This window comes from Candidozyma duobushaemuli (genome assembly GCF_002926085.2).
Source record: "Candidozyma duobushaemuli strain B09383 chromosome Unknown G_B09383, whole genome shotgun sequence".
NCBI lineage: Eukaryota > Fungi > Ascomycota > Pichiomycetes > Serinales > Metschnikowiaceae > Candidozyma > Candidozyma duobushaemuli.
The window spans coordinates 339571-357287 of NW_020289896.1; the positions used below are offsets into that span (position 1 = coordinate 339571).

Consider the following 17717-nt stretch of genomic DNA (forward strand, 5'->3'; position numbering starts at 1 on the left):
CGTCATCTTTTGACTGTCACGACATAAGACCTACAAATGGCATCTCCAATAACAGAAAGAAATACCCTTGGTTGCAATGCAAAGATGATATAAATCCGTGGGTCCCGTATGTACAATCCATAGACAACCATGCCCGACAAGGAGGTGAAGAGAGCAGCTAGCTATCGCAGGACAACCCTTTATGAGATTCTTCTTCTCCGCAACCAGATCAATAGCGGTACTCCAGAGAGTGTTGCCGTTATGTTGCTCGATCCCACTCTTCCACCAAAAATTAGTCCTCTGCCACCAGTGAAATGGAAGGAATTCGTACCACGTCCTTTCAAACTCAAGCCACCCAAAGGCCTCGACTTGGGTCAATCAACCACTGTGGTGTATGAAGACGCCCAAAATAGTTAAATGCATGTTTATCCGCTTTTGTATTCTCTCAAAATGACAGGCACAGACAGCGGTGGTAAAGAACCCAACTCTGTGACAACCTTGTTTATGTAGGAAGGCGGCGTCAAGTCATACATGATATTAAGAAGATTAAGCGATGGAAGAGACTTCCAGTCCGCAAGTGGTGACTTGTCAGTCAGCAGAATGTCCTTGGCTGGTTCTTTTTCTTTTTTACCGGCCTTGGTTTTCTTCTCACGTTCAGCCAGCTCCACTTCTTTGAGGAACTGCTCCAATGCCAAGGAGCCTTGCTGAGGTGGCTGCTTCCTGCTAGAGTCCTTGACTAAATCTTCAGGATCAGCCAACTCGTTTGTGGTGACGGAATCCAATTGGACCCTATCGGAAAACTTGATCGATTCACAGCAAGTCAACACAGGAATGTTTCTTCTGTGAGCCATCATAGCCACCATGGCGGTACCCACACGCGAGTAGAGGTGACCGTTGGAAAGCATGGCATGGGCGCCCAAGAAAACACAGTCAACATCTTCAAAGATTGTAGACAGCAACAGGTTGATAAGCACGTAGTTAACCTTGATCTTCTGCTTCGTGATTGGAGGCTGTGGGGCGGAGCGTCTGGCAATGATGGAGCTGCTTTCGGAGTCAGCATCCGTCTCGGTTCTGGAAGATGAGTCTGGCACTGTTGTAGCCACCAACTCCGTGAGTAAACGCTTACCTTCGAACAAGGGTCTGGAGTCAACAATCACCAAATTGAAGCTTTTGTCTTGTTCCAAGGCGCAGTACTGGAACAATTTGAGCAAAACCTCGGAGTGTCCGAAGGTTAACACGGTAGAACCGTTACTGATATGCTGGGAGGCGTTTTCCACAATGAGCTGGTCGGACAAATCAAGCTTCTCCCTGATGAAATCGTCGATACGCCCGCTCAAGATTTCCTTGGCCTCCTTCTCTGGAGTGTCGATTGATATAAGAGAAATCTCCTGCTTCAACCACCTGATGGCATTACCCATAGACATGCTGAGTGGCCTGGAGCTCTTCAAGTACTCAATCTGATGCGAAAGGTGACCCGTCAAGTGACGTGTCAATGTCGTATTTTCAGGGGTCTTGTAATCCTGGATCACGGTCTTGAACACCTCCAACATGCTTCTCAATCTAGCAGTGGAACCCACAATCTTGTGGTTAGCAAAATGCAAGCTTAGTGTCAAAATAGAAGGATGAACAATATGGGACACCGTAGGAGAAGAAGCATTACGCTGTTCTCTTGTTTCCAAATGGCTAAAAAGCGCTGGAATTTTCATGTCTTGATCTTTCACGACAGCCTGACTCAATTGCTTTTTAAGATTGGTGTTTGTGGCCAGCAGCTTCTTCTTTTCCATCTTTTGCTGTGCCATTTGCTCCTGTTGTTCTGGAGAAATACCAGCTGCCTCTTTTTGAGCAGCTCTTTTGGCAGCCTTCTCTTTCTTCTTTAACTCTTTCAATTCTTTGTTTGAGAGTGCTTTGCTTTCAGACTCGGCTGGAGCTTTCGCCTGAGCCGGAGCTTTAGTCTGAGTAGGCGCCTCTGTTGCTGGTTCGCTCATTATATTATGTTTTGGTGAGTTTAAGCTGGCTACAGCGTTCCATATAGTGCATTTTTTTAGTCATTATGTTCTATGATGCAGGTGTGCGGTGCACAAAAGAGGTGCAACTAGCGCTATCAGCTCTCGCTAAGCTCGCCAAAAGCGCCTCTCTTTTTCGTGGTATCGTACAATCTAACCACCTTCTCCAAGTTCTGGTTGTCTTGCTGAGAGAAAGCAAATCCTCTTTGCTTCTTCATTCTCTGCACCTGTCTCACCTTTCTGATGGCCTTTTCAAACTGCTCCATTCTTGGTCTGTAATCTTGAATATTGTACTTCTGAATCTCCTGGACGTAATGGTAACTCTCAGGGCTGTAGCTTCTCTTGAAGAATTTCCAAGCAAAATCACGAAGCAAACAGAGACACGCAACGCCAAACACAGCTGCCCAAAAACTCAAACTTGGGTAGGTGTGGCCCAAAACACCAAAGTATTCTCTGGAAACATTGATTCTGGGTGCAATAGTAGCGTAGGCAGGGAACCAGAGCAACCAGAAAATGAAGGAACCTGGAATTGCAAGAAGCGTAAACTTCGTCCAAAGCGTGACGACGAGTGCTGCTTTGCCCAATGCCACAAGGGTACAAGTAGTGTAAATCAAGGTACCCCAAGCCCATTGGTTTGGCACGCCTCCACCAGGAAGATAGCTGGAAAACTTGTTGAGGCACATCAAGCAAACGAATGTCACAGCAGAGTGGTAGAAACCATTAATAATCCAACCCCAGAAAATGGTGACGTTGAAGAACTTTCTTTGCTGACCAAGCTGGTACAACTGTGGGTATCTATCAAGTAAACGAGCGCTGACGAATTGGTCAAACACACCCATCACAAATGGTGGGAACACAGTAAACAAGACATTGTAAAGTGTCAATGTCCAGGATTCAATAAGAGACTGACCGGAGAAGCCGTTGGCAAACACGAACCAAAACTGTGTCATGTAAAGGGCAATATTCTTGTAAAAAGAATACAAGATGGCATGGGAGATTCTTTGGTACGACCAAGCGCCATGGACCAAAAGAAGCTTCTTCAAGTACTTGAATTGACCGATAGACACATCTGCGCTTCGTGCAGCTTGCATACCTTCAAGACCGTTGATACCAACACCAACGTGCGCAGCTTGAATCATGGAAACATCGTTAGCACCATCACCAATGGCAAGTAACAATGATCTCTTCTTCTTTCTCTTGACCATCTTCACGACCAAAGCTTTTTGCAATGGAGACACACGGCAACAAATAACAGCTTTACAACGTGTTGCCAATGCCAAAAAGATGTCCTCTAACTCAGGCTCAAGAGCGTAACCAAGAGAATGACCATCGATGATCAAGGCCAACGATGAATCGAAGGTACTGGCATCCATATCTGGCTGATGCTCCATGATAGCATCCATCTTCTCTTGCAAGTTCAACTTGGTGTCAGTTTTATTATCTTCGTTGATGATCAAAAGGTTCATATCCTCACTGAGCAATTTACAAGACATACCAATGTTGATGGCAGTTTCCTGTCTATCTCCCGTAAGGACCCAAACCTTGATACCTGCGTTTTGTAAAGTGTGAATAGTCTCTGGTACACCATCTTGAAGCTTATCTTCGATAGCTGTGGCACCAAGAAGAAACATGTCTTTTTCAATTATCTCGGCAACTTGGTCGAGTTTCTCACTTCTGTCGTCCAAAGCAGTCGATGCTTCATATTGCTTGGTGGCCCAGTTCTCGTATTCCTCATCAGAAATGATTCTTGAAGCAATACACAACGTACGCAAACCTTCAGAAGCAAAGTCTTCCAAGTGACGAATTGTGGCCGCCTCGAATGGCTGGGGTTCATCTCTGTCCAACCGCTCCAAAATCACAGTGTCGGCACCTTTACAGAATAAACGAATGACGCCATCGGGACATCTGAAAATCGCAGACATTCTCTTTCTTGTAGAGTTGAACTCACAAATGTTCAAAAGTTCATACTCAGAGTCTGCATCAGTCAAGCCAGTGTGAATTGTGACACTCTTGGGACGACGAATAGTGAATTTGTAGCCCAAGTCGGCAGCACCTTGCACTAACGCACCCTCGTCAGGAGAGGCAGCTTGGTATTTGATACCACCATCCTCCTTGTGTTCTGGAATAACAGTATGACATGTAGAAAGCAAAACAAAGAATTCGTTGATTATAGCCGATTGCTGTTGCTGAGAATCCTTCAAATGAGCCTCCATGTCACCAAAAGTATAGTAGCCAATTTCGATACCGTCAACTTCTTGAGCTTGACCATCTTCGGGAATCTCCTCGGTGTAACATTTTCCTCCAATACTACAAGACTTGAACTCCATGACGTTTCTCGTGAGTGTTCCTGTCTTGTCAGAAAAAATGTACTCGATTTGGCCCAACTCTTCAACCAAAGATGAGGTTCTCACACCAGTAGGGGTATCGGTATCGGGGTAGTACATATCTAGATCGCTGCCGATCATATATGCCTGGTAGTATTTGATAATTTCCACGGTCACAAAAAGCGAGATTGGAACCAAGTTGGAGAACAAAATCCAGTAGGTCAATATATCTTTGAAAAAGAGACCAGCCATATTAGTGCCTTCCAAGTACAAGTAGCCAAGGTCATTCTTGCTTACTTGGATCTTGGCGACATTTCCAATAGACGAAACCAATGCCAATATTATAAGAATACAGAACAATGCAATAATTTGGAGGTTGATGATTCTCTCCACGTCGGTTCTTTTGATAGGGGTGGCGGTGGCATTGCGCATAAGCTTTGTTTCGTGGCCGGTGAAGACAACAACACCATGGACCCACTGAGTGTTTCTCAAAGTGGCACCACGGAGGAGTAGTTGATCAGGGGAAAATGGAATTTTGCCGTTGTTGCCAAAACCTTGAAGAGTCCCTTCGTAAGTGTAAAGGGACGAGTTTGGTTGTTCCGACAAGATTTCAGACCTCGACAAGTCTGTGACTAGGGAGTTAGGGTTGACCAAGTAGGATGTCTCTGGCTTAGCCTGCTTGATTTTCAAGTTAGTTTCACCGTCCAAGTTGGCAGTTTCAATGTAGCACAAACCCTCGGGCTCGGAGGAACTTAGAAGAAGCAAATCGGCGGGGAATGGTTCTTCGTTGTTCACTCTCACCACATCACCCACCTTCACCTTGACCCACTTTTTCTCCTCAAACATGCCCGTATCCGGATTAAGCACAAGCACACGGGTATTATTTAGCTCCTTATCGGCACCCGCACGCTTCAAGTCTTCCATGATCTCCTTCACGGCGGAGACAAGCAAAACCACGGAAAGCGTGCCGATCGTGGTGTATCTGTTGGTAGGGGTCACATTAGGAACTTGCTGGATGATGGAGGTGAACAAGAAGAACAAGTTGGCGTACTTGGAGAACTGCTCGAACAAGAACTTGGGAATGAAGGTAGCGAAGTTGTACTTGGTTGTGGAGATGTGGTTGCCATAGTACTTGAAGGCCAGGTTCATGGAGGCGCTGAGCACGTAGATTTGGCGGGGTCCCTTGGCCACAGGAGCGTCTTCGGGTTTGCCCCTGATCTTCAGTTTCAATTTGCCGTAGAGTCTGCGGATGTCAAAGTCAGACAGCGTTCCGCCAGCGCTGGCATCGTTGATTCGTTCACCGTACATGTCGTCCGACATGCCCTGGTACAGCGCCGAATGGGGGTTTTCGACCTTCGATTTGAACGCCAGAAAGAAGCCCTTCTTGGGCAGAGCTGGAGCGTTATCTGTGCCTAAAAGCGGCACCTGCCGCGTTCCCGAGCCGGATCCCTGAGCACTGGAGGTATCGTGGTGATAGTAGGAATCCTCTTCGTCCAGAAGCACAAAATTATCGTCAAAGGGGTTCTCCAGGTACCCCGTGTTGCCTCTGTAGGTGGAATCTGGGTCGTTGTTGTAGGAAGGGTAGTTCTGGCCAGGAGGGTCCATGGACTCGAGATCCAAATCAATAAGGTTGTTTCTGTCGGCAAACGGGTCATTTCCCGGTATACTGCCGCCATTGGGCTGCCGCAGGTTGCTGGACATGCTGTTTTTAGAGTATGGCTGGAGAACACGAGGTGGTTTTTAAATGTGCGTGCATGCACTCTGGGGTCAACAAGTCGGAGGGTTTCGATGAGAGGGTGAATTTTGGGTTGATTTTGGTTTTTTTGATGGAGGCTAAAGTGGCGGCTTCTTGAATTTCAATTTTGAAGAAATGGCCTGGTGGCTGACTCACTTTTCAGATTTCGTCTTGTGCTCCCATTGGTGGACACGGTCTGGTGGCTGCAACATCTCGCTGGTCAGGCATCAAGGCTAAGCAGGCAGGTAAACAACGCCGTGGCGATGCGGGCGATTCGGTGATTATTTAACGGTGCTACTATTATTTGAATGAGGGAGTAGAAGGTTTGGTTTTTCGTTGATAATAAATTTTAGAATAATAAGGCATTTGGCTCTTTGGTCTGGTCTTCGCGTCTAAGCCCTACAAGCTGTACTGGCGATGAGACACGGAAGTCTACTTTTATGGCTTTTGATGTTTCAAAGCGGAATATGAGCCTTTTTCTGAAACACATGAACCAATTCAATTTGATCTTCATTTGGCCTTGTGGAGGCTGAAATTGGGCAGTCCGAGCCCGGGAGCTGGGTACCAAGGCCGTTCTTGGCACCACAATACGTGGTCATCCGAGCAATTGAGTGGCACTTTTTGTGGATTTTGGAAGAAAGTTTACACAAATTTCAGCGTACTGGCCTGGAAAGATTGGTAGGGCAAGGTGGCGGTTTCGGCTTCAGCTTGAGGGCCCAAAATGTAGCGTTTAGACGAACATAAGGGGAGACAATGACGTAGTTCGGAGTTGACTCAAAATCCTTGCATCTTTCTATGTTTTTCTTTGTTTGTCTTTGTTATGTCTTCGTTAGTCTTTTTCGTTGGGTGACAGGGTGTTGGCCTTGTGTCATGGACAGACCAAGGGTACATCAGTAAATGGGCACGATACTTACCAGTCCAAGGGCTATTGAGGTTCCCTAGTTTCTTAACAGCGTTTGAGAGACCAGTAAAGCTTCTTGAGCCCTTCTGGCCATATCGTTAGTTGGTGGATCTTGGGACCTACCACAAACAGAAAGTTGATATCTACATCCACCTGAAGATACACAAACAGATGGTGACTTCTACCGTACAATTGCACTACTATCTGGCCTCCTATAGACTCTCAAACTACATCTTTTCGAGCTCTCACAACCCAAATAGTAGTACAAGAGGACACTTTTTCGTATACTCTGCAACATCGGCGACCCCTGCTGGTCCGGCGACTCCTGTGACACAAAACGGCCCAGGAATGACCTAATTGGTAAATAATAAAATCTCCGAAGCATAAGACCCGTTTCGAATAATATCTCCCCCAGCTGCATGTATTTTTTAACTTGTCTACCCTACGCTAGGATCAACACTCAGAAACACCTTTTTGCACCCATTCAAACTCCAACACTTTGAAAGCAAAGTACCCCATATTTGGTATCAGTCTGTTCGTAAAAACCACATTTCAATCAATTACCCAAAATGCAAGGCCGTAGGAGCACTTTTTACAGACCCACCGATTTTCATAGTTTTCACTCCAGAACAGAAGGTCCAACGTTGATCACGTCTTTCCAACAGCATGACCACCAGCACAAATTATTATTCCAAGCCCGCTGCCACCCAAACGAACAAACATAAATAGAGGCCTTGTCCCCCGTAGTTTTTCCTCTTCGCCCACCACAGTCTTATCAAGTTTGTCTACCTGAGCATCTACTCCGTACACAAACACATATCTTTAGCAATGATTACTAGTATCTTGATCCCCGCTAAGCTTACCAAAACCTCCGCCACCCTGCCTGTGGCTGAAGGCACCTTGAACGTTACTTTTACGTCTGAGGAGCTCCAGGACTTCTTCAGCCATTATGCTAAGTCCACTTCTAGCCCTGAGGCTAGCGAGCTTTTCCAGGCCAAGATCAGCAAGGCTCTTGAGCTTCGTTCTCTTGCTGGAAATGCTCCTTCGAACCCTTCCGAAGAAGAGGCTAGTGATCCTACTGGTTCTTCTGAGGAAACCACTCTCTACGAGAGTCTGGACAATGTCAAGCTCTCTTCCGACGAGGAGGTGGATTCTGAAATTGACATTAGCCAGGGCAGATGCAATGTTGCACAAAACGACGCTGATGCCGCTTTCATGGACCTCTGTGGGTTCCATGCTGACCTTGTGATGACGAAGGCTTTGGCTATCAAGTCTTCTGATTCCACTTCCTTATCCGAGGCCCTTATCGAGGACACCACTCCCCTTTCCTCGTCTTCCCCAAAGAGAAACTACTTTGGCATTCAGTCTTCTGTTTTCTCGTCCAAGGACCTCGTGAACTCTGAGCTTCTCAGTCGCTTTTCCAACAAGGCTGAGAAGAAGCTCCAGGTGGGTGCCTTGTCGCCTTACCACCACTTCATGAAGCTTTTCAAGCTTTTTGAAATTTACAGAGCCTGCTACCAATATCTTCCCCAGGTGGCCCAGGCTGTGAGACTGTGCTACTCTCCAGTCTTCCCTGTATCCGTTGTTGAGCTTACTGATGCTAGCATCAGATTTGCACCACCCAACGTTACAGAGCCTCTGTCTATTTACAGACAGATTGTTCGGGAAAAGATTGCATTTGCTCGTTGGACCAGAACTCACATCAGGGTTCCGGAAACGCAGCCTATCGTTGTCCCCGACAACATGCAATTGGTCAAGGTTCTTCCCTTCCGTGACCTCACCAAGCTTCCCCAGCTCCTCGACTACTACCACTCTTACTGGAAGCACCTTCCCCAGGTTTCCAGAGCAGTCGAGGTTTTCCATGCCTCTGCCTCTCAGTCTGTCTGTGAGCTCAAGGGCACCAAGCTTGTTTGTCAAGCCCCAGCTTTGCCAGACTGCCAGATTGAATTGTCTGGTTGCAGTGCTACCACGAGCTCCCGCTCTATCCAGTCGTTTCTCCGCTCGAGAAGCCGGAAGAGGGGTCTGAGCCAGCGCAAGCAGAGAAGACACAGAAGATGTCACAAGTCTTAGATGTTGCCAAAGGTCGACTGCTGGCCCGCCGGGCCGCTCGACCGGATTTGAGACTTCAAAAATGAAATAAGGATGTAATAATATAAAAAGTTAAAAATGGAGAGTAGTTGGTAGGTGGTGATAGTGAGGGTGGTTATCGAGGGCGGTAATTGAGCACCGATAGAGAATCTCATGTAGAATACGAGGGAGAATTCAGTGCTGCTTCAAAAAGAAGAAAGAGATAGTTTCAGCGATTTGATCAATGCTCAAAATGTGTTGCATGTTTAAAATCATGGTGGCTCGTGAGAAAGGTACATTTAAATAGCTCTATGTAATGCATTCCCATCATGCCTCAAGCCACATTTTTGAACTACTCTAGTTTATAATCTCAAATATGACTGTTATTACTTGGCCATTGTCTTTATCCTTTTTTTTTTTTTTTTTTGTCTTGTGTTGAAAGTCCTTGAGTTGTCTGTCATTTAGTCGCTCCAGCACCTCACTCAGCGAATTCCACAATACCTTGCAACCACAGTATGACTTCTAGTGAATTTCTACAAATTACTTTAGAAAGCCCAATTCAGACCCATTCACACAAACTCCTCCAATTTGCTTTTTATAAATCCATAATCCACCCCTTTGTTCATGTCTCACCACGTTGTCAGGCCATATTCCCAATTGCTCTTTCGCAGCCAAACCAGGCACCCTCCACCAACCCAATTCCCTCAAATGGCAAAATAACAACTATAAAAGGATCAAAAAGGATGAATCCATTCTTTGCCGCAATCCACTTAATACTCTTCCTTATTTATTTATTGAAAACAAAAACCCTATGTCTTGGCTATCCACCCGCTCGCCGTGGTACTCCGAATCAAGCCAGTCTGTGCAGTGACCCCACAAGTTCTCACCAACTACTACACCTTTTATCATCATGGCAGAACAAATTGCAAAAGACGCCAACCAGGCCTTCGGCGTGTTGAAGACACTCAGCAATGATCAGAGATCTGCAGCTTTGCACCTGATCCACGACGCTTTGAAAGCCGCCAAGCTGGACATCTTGAAGGCCAACGAGCAAGACATGGCAGCGGCAGAAAAGAACAACTTGGCTGCTTCTTTGATCAAGCGTTTGGATTTGGCGAAAAACGACAAGTACGAAACCATGTTGCAGGGCATCGTAGACGTGGCTGCGTTGCCCGACCCCGTGGGTAAAGTCACCATGGCTAAGAAGATCGATGAAGGTCTTGAGTTGCACAGAGTCACGGCTCCTCTTGGAGTTTTGCTCATTATTTTTGAAAGCAGACCCGAGGTTATCGCCAACATCTCGGCATTGGCCATCAAATCGGGCAATTGCGCTATTTTGAAGGGCGGCAAGGAGTCCTACCAGACTTTCAAGGCCATCAGTGATGTGGTCAACAAGACCTTGGCTTCGACCCCTGTGCCTCCTCATGCCATCCAGTTGATCCAGTCCAGAGAAGACGTGGCCGATTTGTTGGCCCAGGACAAGTATATCGACTTGGTGATTCCTAGAGGCTCCAACGCCTTGGTGAGAAATATCAAGGACAACACCAAGATCCCTGTTTTGGGCCATGCCGACGGTATCTGTTCTGTTTTCGTCGACAAGGAGGCGGACTTGGCCAAGGCGGCTAAAATCGTGGTGGATTCCAAAACAAACTACCCAGCTGGCTGCAACGCTGTGGAGCAGTTGTTGGTGCACCAGGACATTGCCTCCGACAAGAGCAAGTTGAACCAGGTTTTGAGTGCTCTTGCTGCTGCTGAGGTGACTCTTCACGTTGTGCCTGAGATCAAGGCTCAAATTGAGGGTATCGACGAGAAACTCATCAAGGACGCTGGCCCTGACTCGTTCGACAATGAGTTCTTGTCCTTTGACATTGCCGTTAAGCCAGTAGCTGACGTTGACGCCGCTATTGCTCACATCAACGAGCACTCTTCAAAACACACCGACTGTGTGGTTACGGAAAACAAGGAGGTCGCTGAGCGCTTCTTGAAGGGTATCGACTCCGCCGGCGTTTACTGGAACTGTTCTACAAGATTCGCTGACGGTTTCAGATACGGTTTTGGCACAGAGGTCGGCATCTCCACCAACAAGATCCACGCCAGAGGCCCTGTTGGCTTGGAGGGTTTGATGAGTTACCAGTACCAATTGAGAGGCAATGGTCATGTTGCTTCTGAGTACGTTGGAGCTGGCGGCAGCAAGACTTTCGTGCACGAGGACCTCCCATTTTAAAGAAGCTGTTATGTGTATTTTCTATGATACAAAGCGAAGAAACTCATTGTAGTCACTGGGTGGAAAATCTGGATAAGTGTCGACGACTTTGTCTACCTGTTCCTTAGAAAGCTCAACCTGAGTCCATTGACGGAGGGTGAAGAAATCCGTGAGCTTTTTGATCCACTCCATGCGCTTCTCTATCGTCTCTAGGCTGTTATCTTGTAACTTTCTTTCTCTCAAGTTGGCCCGAATAGCTCCAAGAGTATCAACAGCATCGTTGAGTTTCACATCTGCAAATTGCTTAGCAATATCATCCTTGATCATCTTCAGCAACCGTGGAGACTTTCCATTAGTACTAATCATGATTTGAAGGGAATCCTGGTTGAACATGGAGCCAAAGTAAAAGTCACACATTGGCGGCTTATCGGCAATATTGACAGGTAATCTGAGGTGCTTGCATTGATAGTATACCTTTGTCAGAAGCACTGGATCATCGATGCAGCACAATACACAAGCGAATACTTCGTCTTTGACCTGCTCATCAATCTGAGCATAATGGGACTCGTCAATGTCCTTGTACGACAATTCAAGCAGCTGCTTCTCATACATTTTCAAATCATCAGGATCATAGTCACGCTTCAAGAGCTTGAAAATCTCTCCCTTATCGTCCAACTCTTGAATCTCTGGGTGGACATTGGGTCCACTGATAACGGTAATTCGTGCCTGTGCCCGAATGAGATGATGGACGCGGCTTAGAGCAACGTCTCCGCCACCAATCACAAGACAGTGTTTGTCTTTGACCTGCCAGGCTAGTAGAAGGGATCCAGGGTGCTTCATATGGAGTAGTTGAAAAATACGGTTATGATAAGCGAAGATAGAGGTGAAGTAGGTGTTAAGTCACGTGGAATCACAGAAACATGGAGGTGGAAGAGAGATCTCCGTTTCGAGAGAATTTAAGGTATTCTCCAGAATTTCGGGAATCTTAAAGCTTATGGTGGTGGTATCTGGCTTTTGAGTGGTTGCGAAATGATCTTCCACATCAGGCCACTTGAACCACATGAGTCAGATATGCAAGGTTGGTATTTGACAAATTTTCAGAAGCGAATAAGTCTTAACAAAACCAAAAACCTGTAAAAATAGGAGTATGCAATTCAGAAAATGGCTTATCAGGCACCGTGACTCAAAGCATGAGTCCTCGTGGCTCGAACGGGTGACGCACAGTCACGTGATGCGTCGAGGTCAGAGCACGAAAACCGCCAGTGCTGCACCAAGACCGACCATATCCATCTACTAGCCAGGTAATCTTAATAAATATGTATGGAAAACACCCATTTCCGTTTAAGAATTTTGCTCGATGAGGTCCGTCTGGTGTGGCTGATAATGTCAAGGGCCCGTTCCTGCAGGAACCCCACGATCGAGACATGCGCCTAAAAAAAAAAAATCAACGTCACTCTAGCTCACCCTATACCCACCACGTTACCACCTACTACATCTTCAGACGAAGTCTTTTCGATTCCAGCTCACTCCTGATACCTGTTCTTCCTGCATCTTGCTTTTCTAATCTAGCCAAAAGCCGCCTTTGAGCATTGGCACCTACCGAACCAGCCGAATCATCGTCGAATGCCAGCTTACAACAGAAACGAACGTCGCAAGTCCATGGCCGAGCGCAGGCCCAGTGCTTCGTATGCTCCTTCCAAGATCCCCCACTTGACCGGTTTGGAAAAACCCAACCAGCACTCTCTCAAGCTTGACCACTGTGACATCTTGATTCTCGGAACTGGTCTTGTGGAATCCGTCTTGGCAGCTGCTTTGGCCTGGCAAGGCGTGGAGGTTCTTCACATTGACCATAATAATTACTACGGAGACTCTTCTTCGACGTTGACCATTGACCAACTCAAGAAGTGGTGTGTGGAGGTAAACCAGGGTAAGGTGCGTCACTTCCTGGACGCTCAGATTTATATTCCTGGAGGCAAGCGTACCAATGAGTTCAACTCCAAGGATTACGGGATTGACTTGACTCCCAGAATTGTGTTCTCGCAGCTGGACCTCTTGGCGCTCTTGATCAAGTCTAGGGTGTACAAGTACTTGGAGTTCCAGAGCTTGCTGAACTTCCACGTCTTCGAGAACGACAACTTCAAATCTAATATCTCCAACACAACCAAGGAGCACATCTTCACTGACCAGCTGTTGTCCTTAACCACCAAGAGACTGTTGATGAAGTTTCTCAAGTTCGTTCTTCAGGACAACAACGATCCCGAGAAGAAGAAGATCTTGGTGGACAACTCCCACGTCAAGATCGAGGACTTTTTGGCTAATTCCTTCGGCTTGAAGCTGCCGCAACTGGACGAGCTTATTTATCTGATTGGTCTCGCTAACAGAAGCGGCACCAGAACACCTGAAGCCGTGGCTCGTATCAAGCGTTTCTTAGTTTCCTTTGACGTCTACGGCAACTTCCCAGTGATGGTTTCCAAATACGGAGGTCCTGGCGAAATCTCGCAGGGCTTCTGCAGAAGTGCCGCTGTCGCTGGTACCACTTACAAACTTGACACCACTCTCGTTGACTTTGACCCACAGCTCAAAATTGCCAAGTTCAGTGACGGCTCCCTGGTCAAGATTCAAGAGAAGGTTGTCGCAGCACCTACTCAGGTGCCCAAGTTTTTGGCCACTTCATACAAGGAAGCTTCTGAAAAGTTGCATCCATTCACTGTAACGAGGCTCACCACCATTGTCAGAAAAGACTGCAAGGAATGGATGTCTGAAAACGAATCCTCCGCTGTGGTTGTGTTCCCACCCGAGTCTTTGCCCACCAACAACGTTCACACTGTTCAGGTTGTCATTCAAAATGGTGGCTCTGGCGTCTGTCCACAGGGTCAGTCCATCTGGTACTCCCACACCTGTGAGCAGAATTCCGATAAGGCAAAGAAGGATTTGGAGAGTGCTTTTGAGAAGATGGAGAATGCTATCTTGAGAGAAAGCGCTACCAACCTCGAAAACTTGCTCGACAAGAAGGATTTTGTTGTCAACGACAGAGGTACCCCAATGCTTGTCAACTCCTTCAAGCTCGGTGAGTCCTTGCAGAGCTTTGTGCCTAAGGAAACTTTGGACATTGTCTGTAAGTTTGGCTACGTTCAGACCACCTACATTAATCCCGATTTGTCCAACGTCTTGTCGACCTCAAACACATCCAACAGCATCACGCACGCAACAGTTTCGGACACTGACGACATTATGTTCCTGAACATGCCGTCGGCGGAAATCAGTTACGACGGTATCATCAGTGAAGTGAAGATGTTGTACAAGAGGATCACGGGCAGTGATGAAGACTTCTTTGACGTCGACTTCGAGGACGAAGACGACGACTACGAAAGAGCTGCTGCTTCCACTTCCGCTGTTATCGACAGTGAGCTGGACATGAACGACGATCTGGACTACGACCCGGTCCACCACGAGCCATTTGGAGCTGGCGAGATGGAATTATAGACAACGCAGGCCCGCATCTCAACACAGTACTAATTTATTTCAGCCCTGGCGGCGTGCGGCAGCGTCCCTAACCGGTAATTATAATATAACGATTCACGAATGGGTAGGCCAATTTGGTCAATGTAGATGCTTGAGGACCACTAAGGTGTTGGTGTAGGGCTCGAGCCCTAAAACCCGGTGCGTATCGCGCTGTGTGCAGTGCTCTATCACCACTACAACCCATTCGCATTTTTCAGAAAAACTTCTTCTCCACTGAGCAGGTTACTGTCGAAGAAGTCTAATACTAATTAACAAACATGTCTGACGTCGAAGAACAACAAATTGTCGAGGAGGTTGCCGTTGAGCAGCAGGATGCCGCCATCACCATCGAGGACGCTTTGAAGGTTGTCTTGAGAACCTCCCTCGTCCACGACGGTTTGGCCAGAGGTTTGAGAGAGGCCTCTAAGGCTTTGTCCAGAAAGGAGGCCCAGTTGTGTGTCCTCTGCGACTCCGTCACCGAGGAGTCCATCATCAAGTTGGTGGAGGCCTTGTGTAACGAGGGTGACGAGAAGATCCCATTGATCAAGGTTTCCGACGCCAAGTTGTTGGGAGAGTGGGCCGGTTTGTGCCAGTTGGACAGAGAGGGTAACGCCAGAAAGGTCGTTGGTGCCTCCTGTGTGGTTGTCAAGAACTGGGGTGCTGACTCTGAGGAGAGAAACGTTCTCTTGGAGCACTTCTCCCAGCAGTAAGCAACCAGCTGTAGATAGCCTCGCGGTCGCCCGTGTGTACTAATTTACATCTGACAAAAACTAGTGTAGCGTTCTGTAGTGGTGAAAGAGATGATGTTGCATCGTTTAAGGAGATGGAAGGGCATGCAACATGTGAGATACGTTTGATGAGCTGAATAATGCGGTCGTCAATGAGTGATCTAGGCTGGCTTGAGCACGGCATCAATACTTTACATGGATTACTGTTGTAGTTTTCAAAGAACTGGTGATACCAATTTGCAGATCCCCGTTCGTCTTTGATATTGCTCGTTGTTGGTATGGTATTTCTGCAACTATTTGTAACTCCAAAACTTCGTGCAAGTTCGACATCACTAGCTCAGCGAAGATGAAAGATCTTCATTTACAATCTACTCGATCAATTCAAAATCTTTCAGTGGACCTTTTCTAGACCCCATTACTTATAACGGAGGCCTACTTCTTGAGGCTCCGAAAACTCAAAAACTAAGTCGATGAATTATCCTCTCAATATGAGCAAGTGTTTTCAAATTCAATTCTTTTACCGAATTGTATAAATTTAGTGTTTTTAGGTTTTTTTTTTATGTAGTAATTTTCAATGACCTTGATCTGCGATAAGAAACTCCGATAAGCACTGTACCTCCAGATTTACATCTCACTGCCAAAACACAAACAATACCCAAAAAATGGTATCACGTACATTTTTCCACGAAATTTCCCCCAAAAAACGAAACACACTCTTTCACACGAAACCCCACCACCCATTGCCCCAAATCGCCTCGTACCACGATACATCCACTACATCATCACCACACTTCGCACCAAAACAGACATCAACTACCATCATGGATGAGAAGCACGAGCGCCGTGAAGCACGGACGCGAGGTGCAGGGTATGTTTTAGCGTGTAATTCCGCTGCTCTTTACTAACTTCAGAATCAAGTATTCCGTGGACGACTTTAGCATTAAGCTGCCTGAGAAATCACCCTTGGCTTCCCCAGATCATAGACAACACAAACCACAAGCGTCACCCAAGGGCAGACTTACGCGTGAACCACCAAAGCTTTCGCCTCCAGACGCAAAGAAGGCAAGACTACTAGAATCGCTTGACCTGGCGCTCATAAAACCCGAGGATGTGGATCTCCCCAGACGAAGGAGACAGTCACTGTCCAAGACAGAGGCACGAAAAAACTACCAGGCGGCAAGAGACAGACGGAAACTGATGTTTAGTTCTGACGAGGAAGAAGAGGAGAAGGAGTTTTCGCCTGCGCCTGTGATGGACTTTAATGTGTCTCAGACACCAGATTACGAAGAAGAGACGAAACCTCCTGTCAAGCAGGAACCCGAGAGTCCGAAACCAGCAGAGCCCGTGAAACGAAGACGAGGCAGGCCTCGTAAGGGCGAGCAAGAGAAGAAGCTGATGACGGTGACGAGGAGGTCTAAAAGAATTGTGGAGAATCCTGATTTAAGGAAGCACCATACCCCAGAACCAGCTGCCCTGCTTGTGCCCAAACCGCTCAGAGCGCTAGGGCTTGGCCTTCTGACGTTTAGCGAGAGCAAACCAGAGCCTACAGCAACACTGATAACGAAATCGGCCCTGGGTCGTCAAAAACCCTTGACTGTGGATGCAGAGCGTATACACACGGCCAACTCTCGAGACAAGCGCTTCACACTTACCACACTAGACGTTCTTCGACAGCTTGTTGATGAAGCGAATCCTAAAGCCGTCAAGAACGAGATTATTAACGAATCAGCTGTACTATACGAGTTCAAGGCGCATTTGCTATACAGCATAAGCCACTTGATGGACGTTCACGCCTCCACCAAGGACATTAGCCACGATGTGATGGAGGTGCAACGCCAGAAAACCGAGATGAGGAGGAATATTCTAGAGCTCAAGAAGGAGCACGCCAATGTTGGCGAGCAGCTCAATAAACTACGAAACGAACACAATTTACACAAAGAAAAGCAGGCACAATTCAACAACACTGTGGATGCTATTGCGGCGCTCAAGGAGGCAACAGCAAACCCAGCATCATATCAGGACCACACAAGTCTCAGTGACACCGTGTTGATGAAGCTTGCAGACGTTACAAGGGTCTTCCACCCACAACTGGGACTCCAGCAACAGCTACAGATAATTAACGAGGAGCTTTCGAGAAAGCTCGAAAACAGAACATGATAAGTGCGTTTATTAAATACGCTCTATTTGGCACGAGAGGCTCGTGGTGAGCTGATGAAGAATGGAAAAGTAATCGAGGATCGTTAACGGCAATCACATTAGAGATGGCTGGCGCCTTC

General features: G+C 47.0%; 8 protein-coding genes across 8 annotated transcripts; 5 read left to right on the forward strand and 3 right to left on the reverse strand. All coding sequences in view use genetic code 12, as the record gives it.

The window, feature by feature from the left end:
* Window positions 1–404: 404 nt before the first annotated feature.
* GCD2 (translation initiation factor eIF2B subunit delta) lies at window positions 405–1964 on the reverse strand (the record flags this gene model as incomplete). Its single annotated transcript, XM_025483575.1, has 1 exon — window positions 405–1964. One exon carries the CDS (start codon window positions 1962–1964, stop codon window positions 405–407), a length of 1560 nt encoding a protein of 519 aa, XP_025335810.1.
* Window positions 1965–2080: 116 nt separating this feature from the next.
* On the reverse strand, window positions 2081–6007 carry CXQ87_005147 (aminophospholipid-translocating P4-type ATPase; the record flags this gene model as incomplete). The annotated part of the gene is made up of 1 exon (XM_025483576.1): window positions 2081–6007. The coding sequence occupies one exon, from the start codon at window positions 6005–6007 to the stop codon at window positions 2081–2083; it is 3927 nt and encodes a 1308-aa protein (XP_025335811.1).
* Window positions 6008–7770: 1763 nt separating this feature from the next.
* On the forward strand, window positions 7771–9012 carry CXQ87_005148 (uncharacterized protein; the record flags this gene model as incomplete). Its single annotated transcript, XM_025483577.1, has 1 exon — window positions 7771–9012. The coding sequence occupies one exon, from the start codon at window positions 7771–7773 to the stop codon at window positions 9010–9012; it is 1242 nt and encodes a 413-aa protein (XP_025335812.1).
* A 907-nt stretch (window positions 9013–9919) lies between these two features.
* On the forward strand, window positions 9920–11233 carry PRO2 (glutamate-5-semialdehyde dehydrogenase; the record flags this gene model as incomplete). The annotated part of the gene is made up of 1 exon (XM_025483578.1): window positions 9920–11233. One exon carries the CDS (start codon window positions 9920–9922, stop codon window positions 11231–11233), a length of 1314 nt encoding a protein of 437 aa, XP_025335813.1.
* Window positions 11234–11254: 21 nt separating this feature from the next.
* Window positions 11255–12052, reverse strand: MET8 (bifunctional precorrin-2 dehydrogenase/sirohydrochlorin ferrochelatase; the record flags this gene model as incomplete). The annotated part of the gene is made up of 1 exon (XM_025483579.1): window positions 11255–12052. The coding sequence occupies one exon, from the start codon at window positions 12050–12052 to the stop codon at window positions 11255–11257; it is 798 nt and encodes a 265-aa protein (XP_025335814.1).
* Window positions 12053–12835: 783 nt separating this feature from the next.
* CXQ87_005151 (GTPase-activating protein) lies at window positions 12836–14695 on the forward strand (the record flags this gene model as incomplete). Its single annotated transcript, XM_025483580.1, has 1 exon — window positions 12836–14695. One exon carries the CDS (start codon window positions 12836–12838, stop codon window positions 14693–14695), a length of 1860 nt encoding a protein of 619 aa, XP_025335815.1.
* Window positions 14696–14991: 296 nt separating this feature from the next.
* RPS12 (40S ribosomal protein eS12) lies at window positions 14992–15423 on the forward strand (the record flags this gene model as incomplete). The annotated part of the gene is made up of 1 exon (XM_025483581.1): window positions 14992–15423. The coding sequence occupies one exon, from the start codon at window positions 14992–14994 to the stop codon at window positions 15421–15423; it is 432 nt and encodes a 143-aa protein (XP_025335816.1).
* An 839-nt stretch (window positions 15424–16262) lies between these two features.
* CXQ87_005153 (uncharacterized protein) lies at window positions 16263–17598 on the forward strand (the record flags this gene model as incomplete). The annotated part of the gene is made up of 2 exons (XM_025483582.1): window positions 16263–16309; window positions 16353–17598. 2 exons carry the CDS (start codon window positions 16263–16265, stop codon window positions 17596–17598), a joined length of 1293 nt encoding a protein of 430 aa, XP_025335817.1.
* Window positions 17599–17717: the final 119 nt, after the last annotated feature.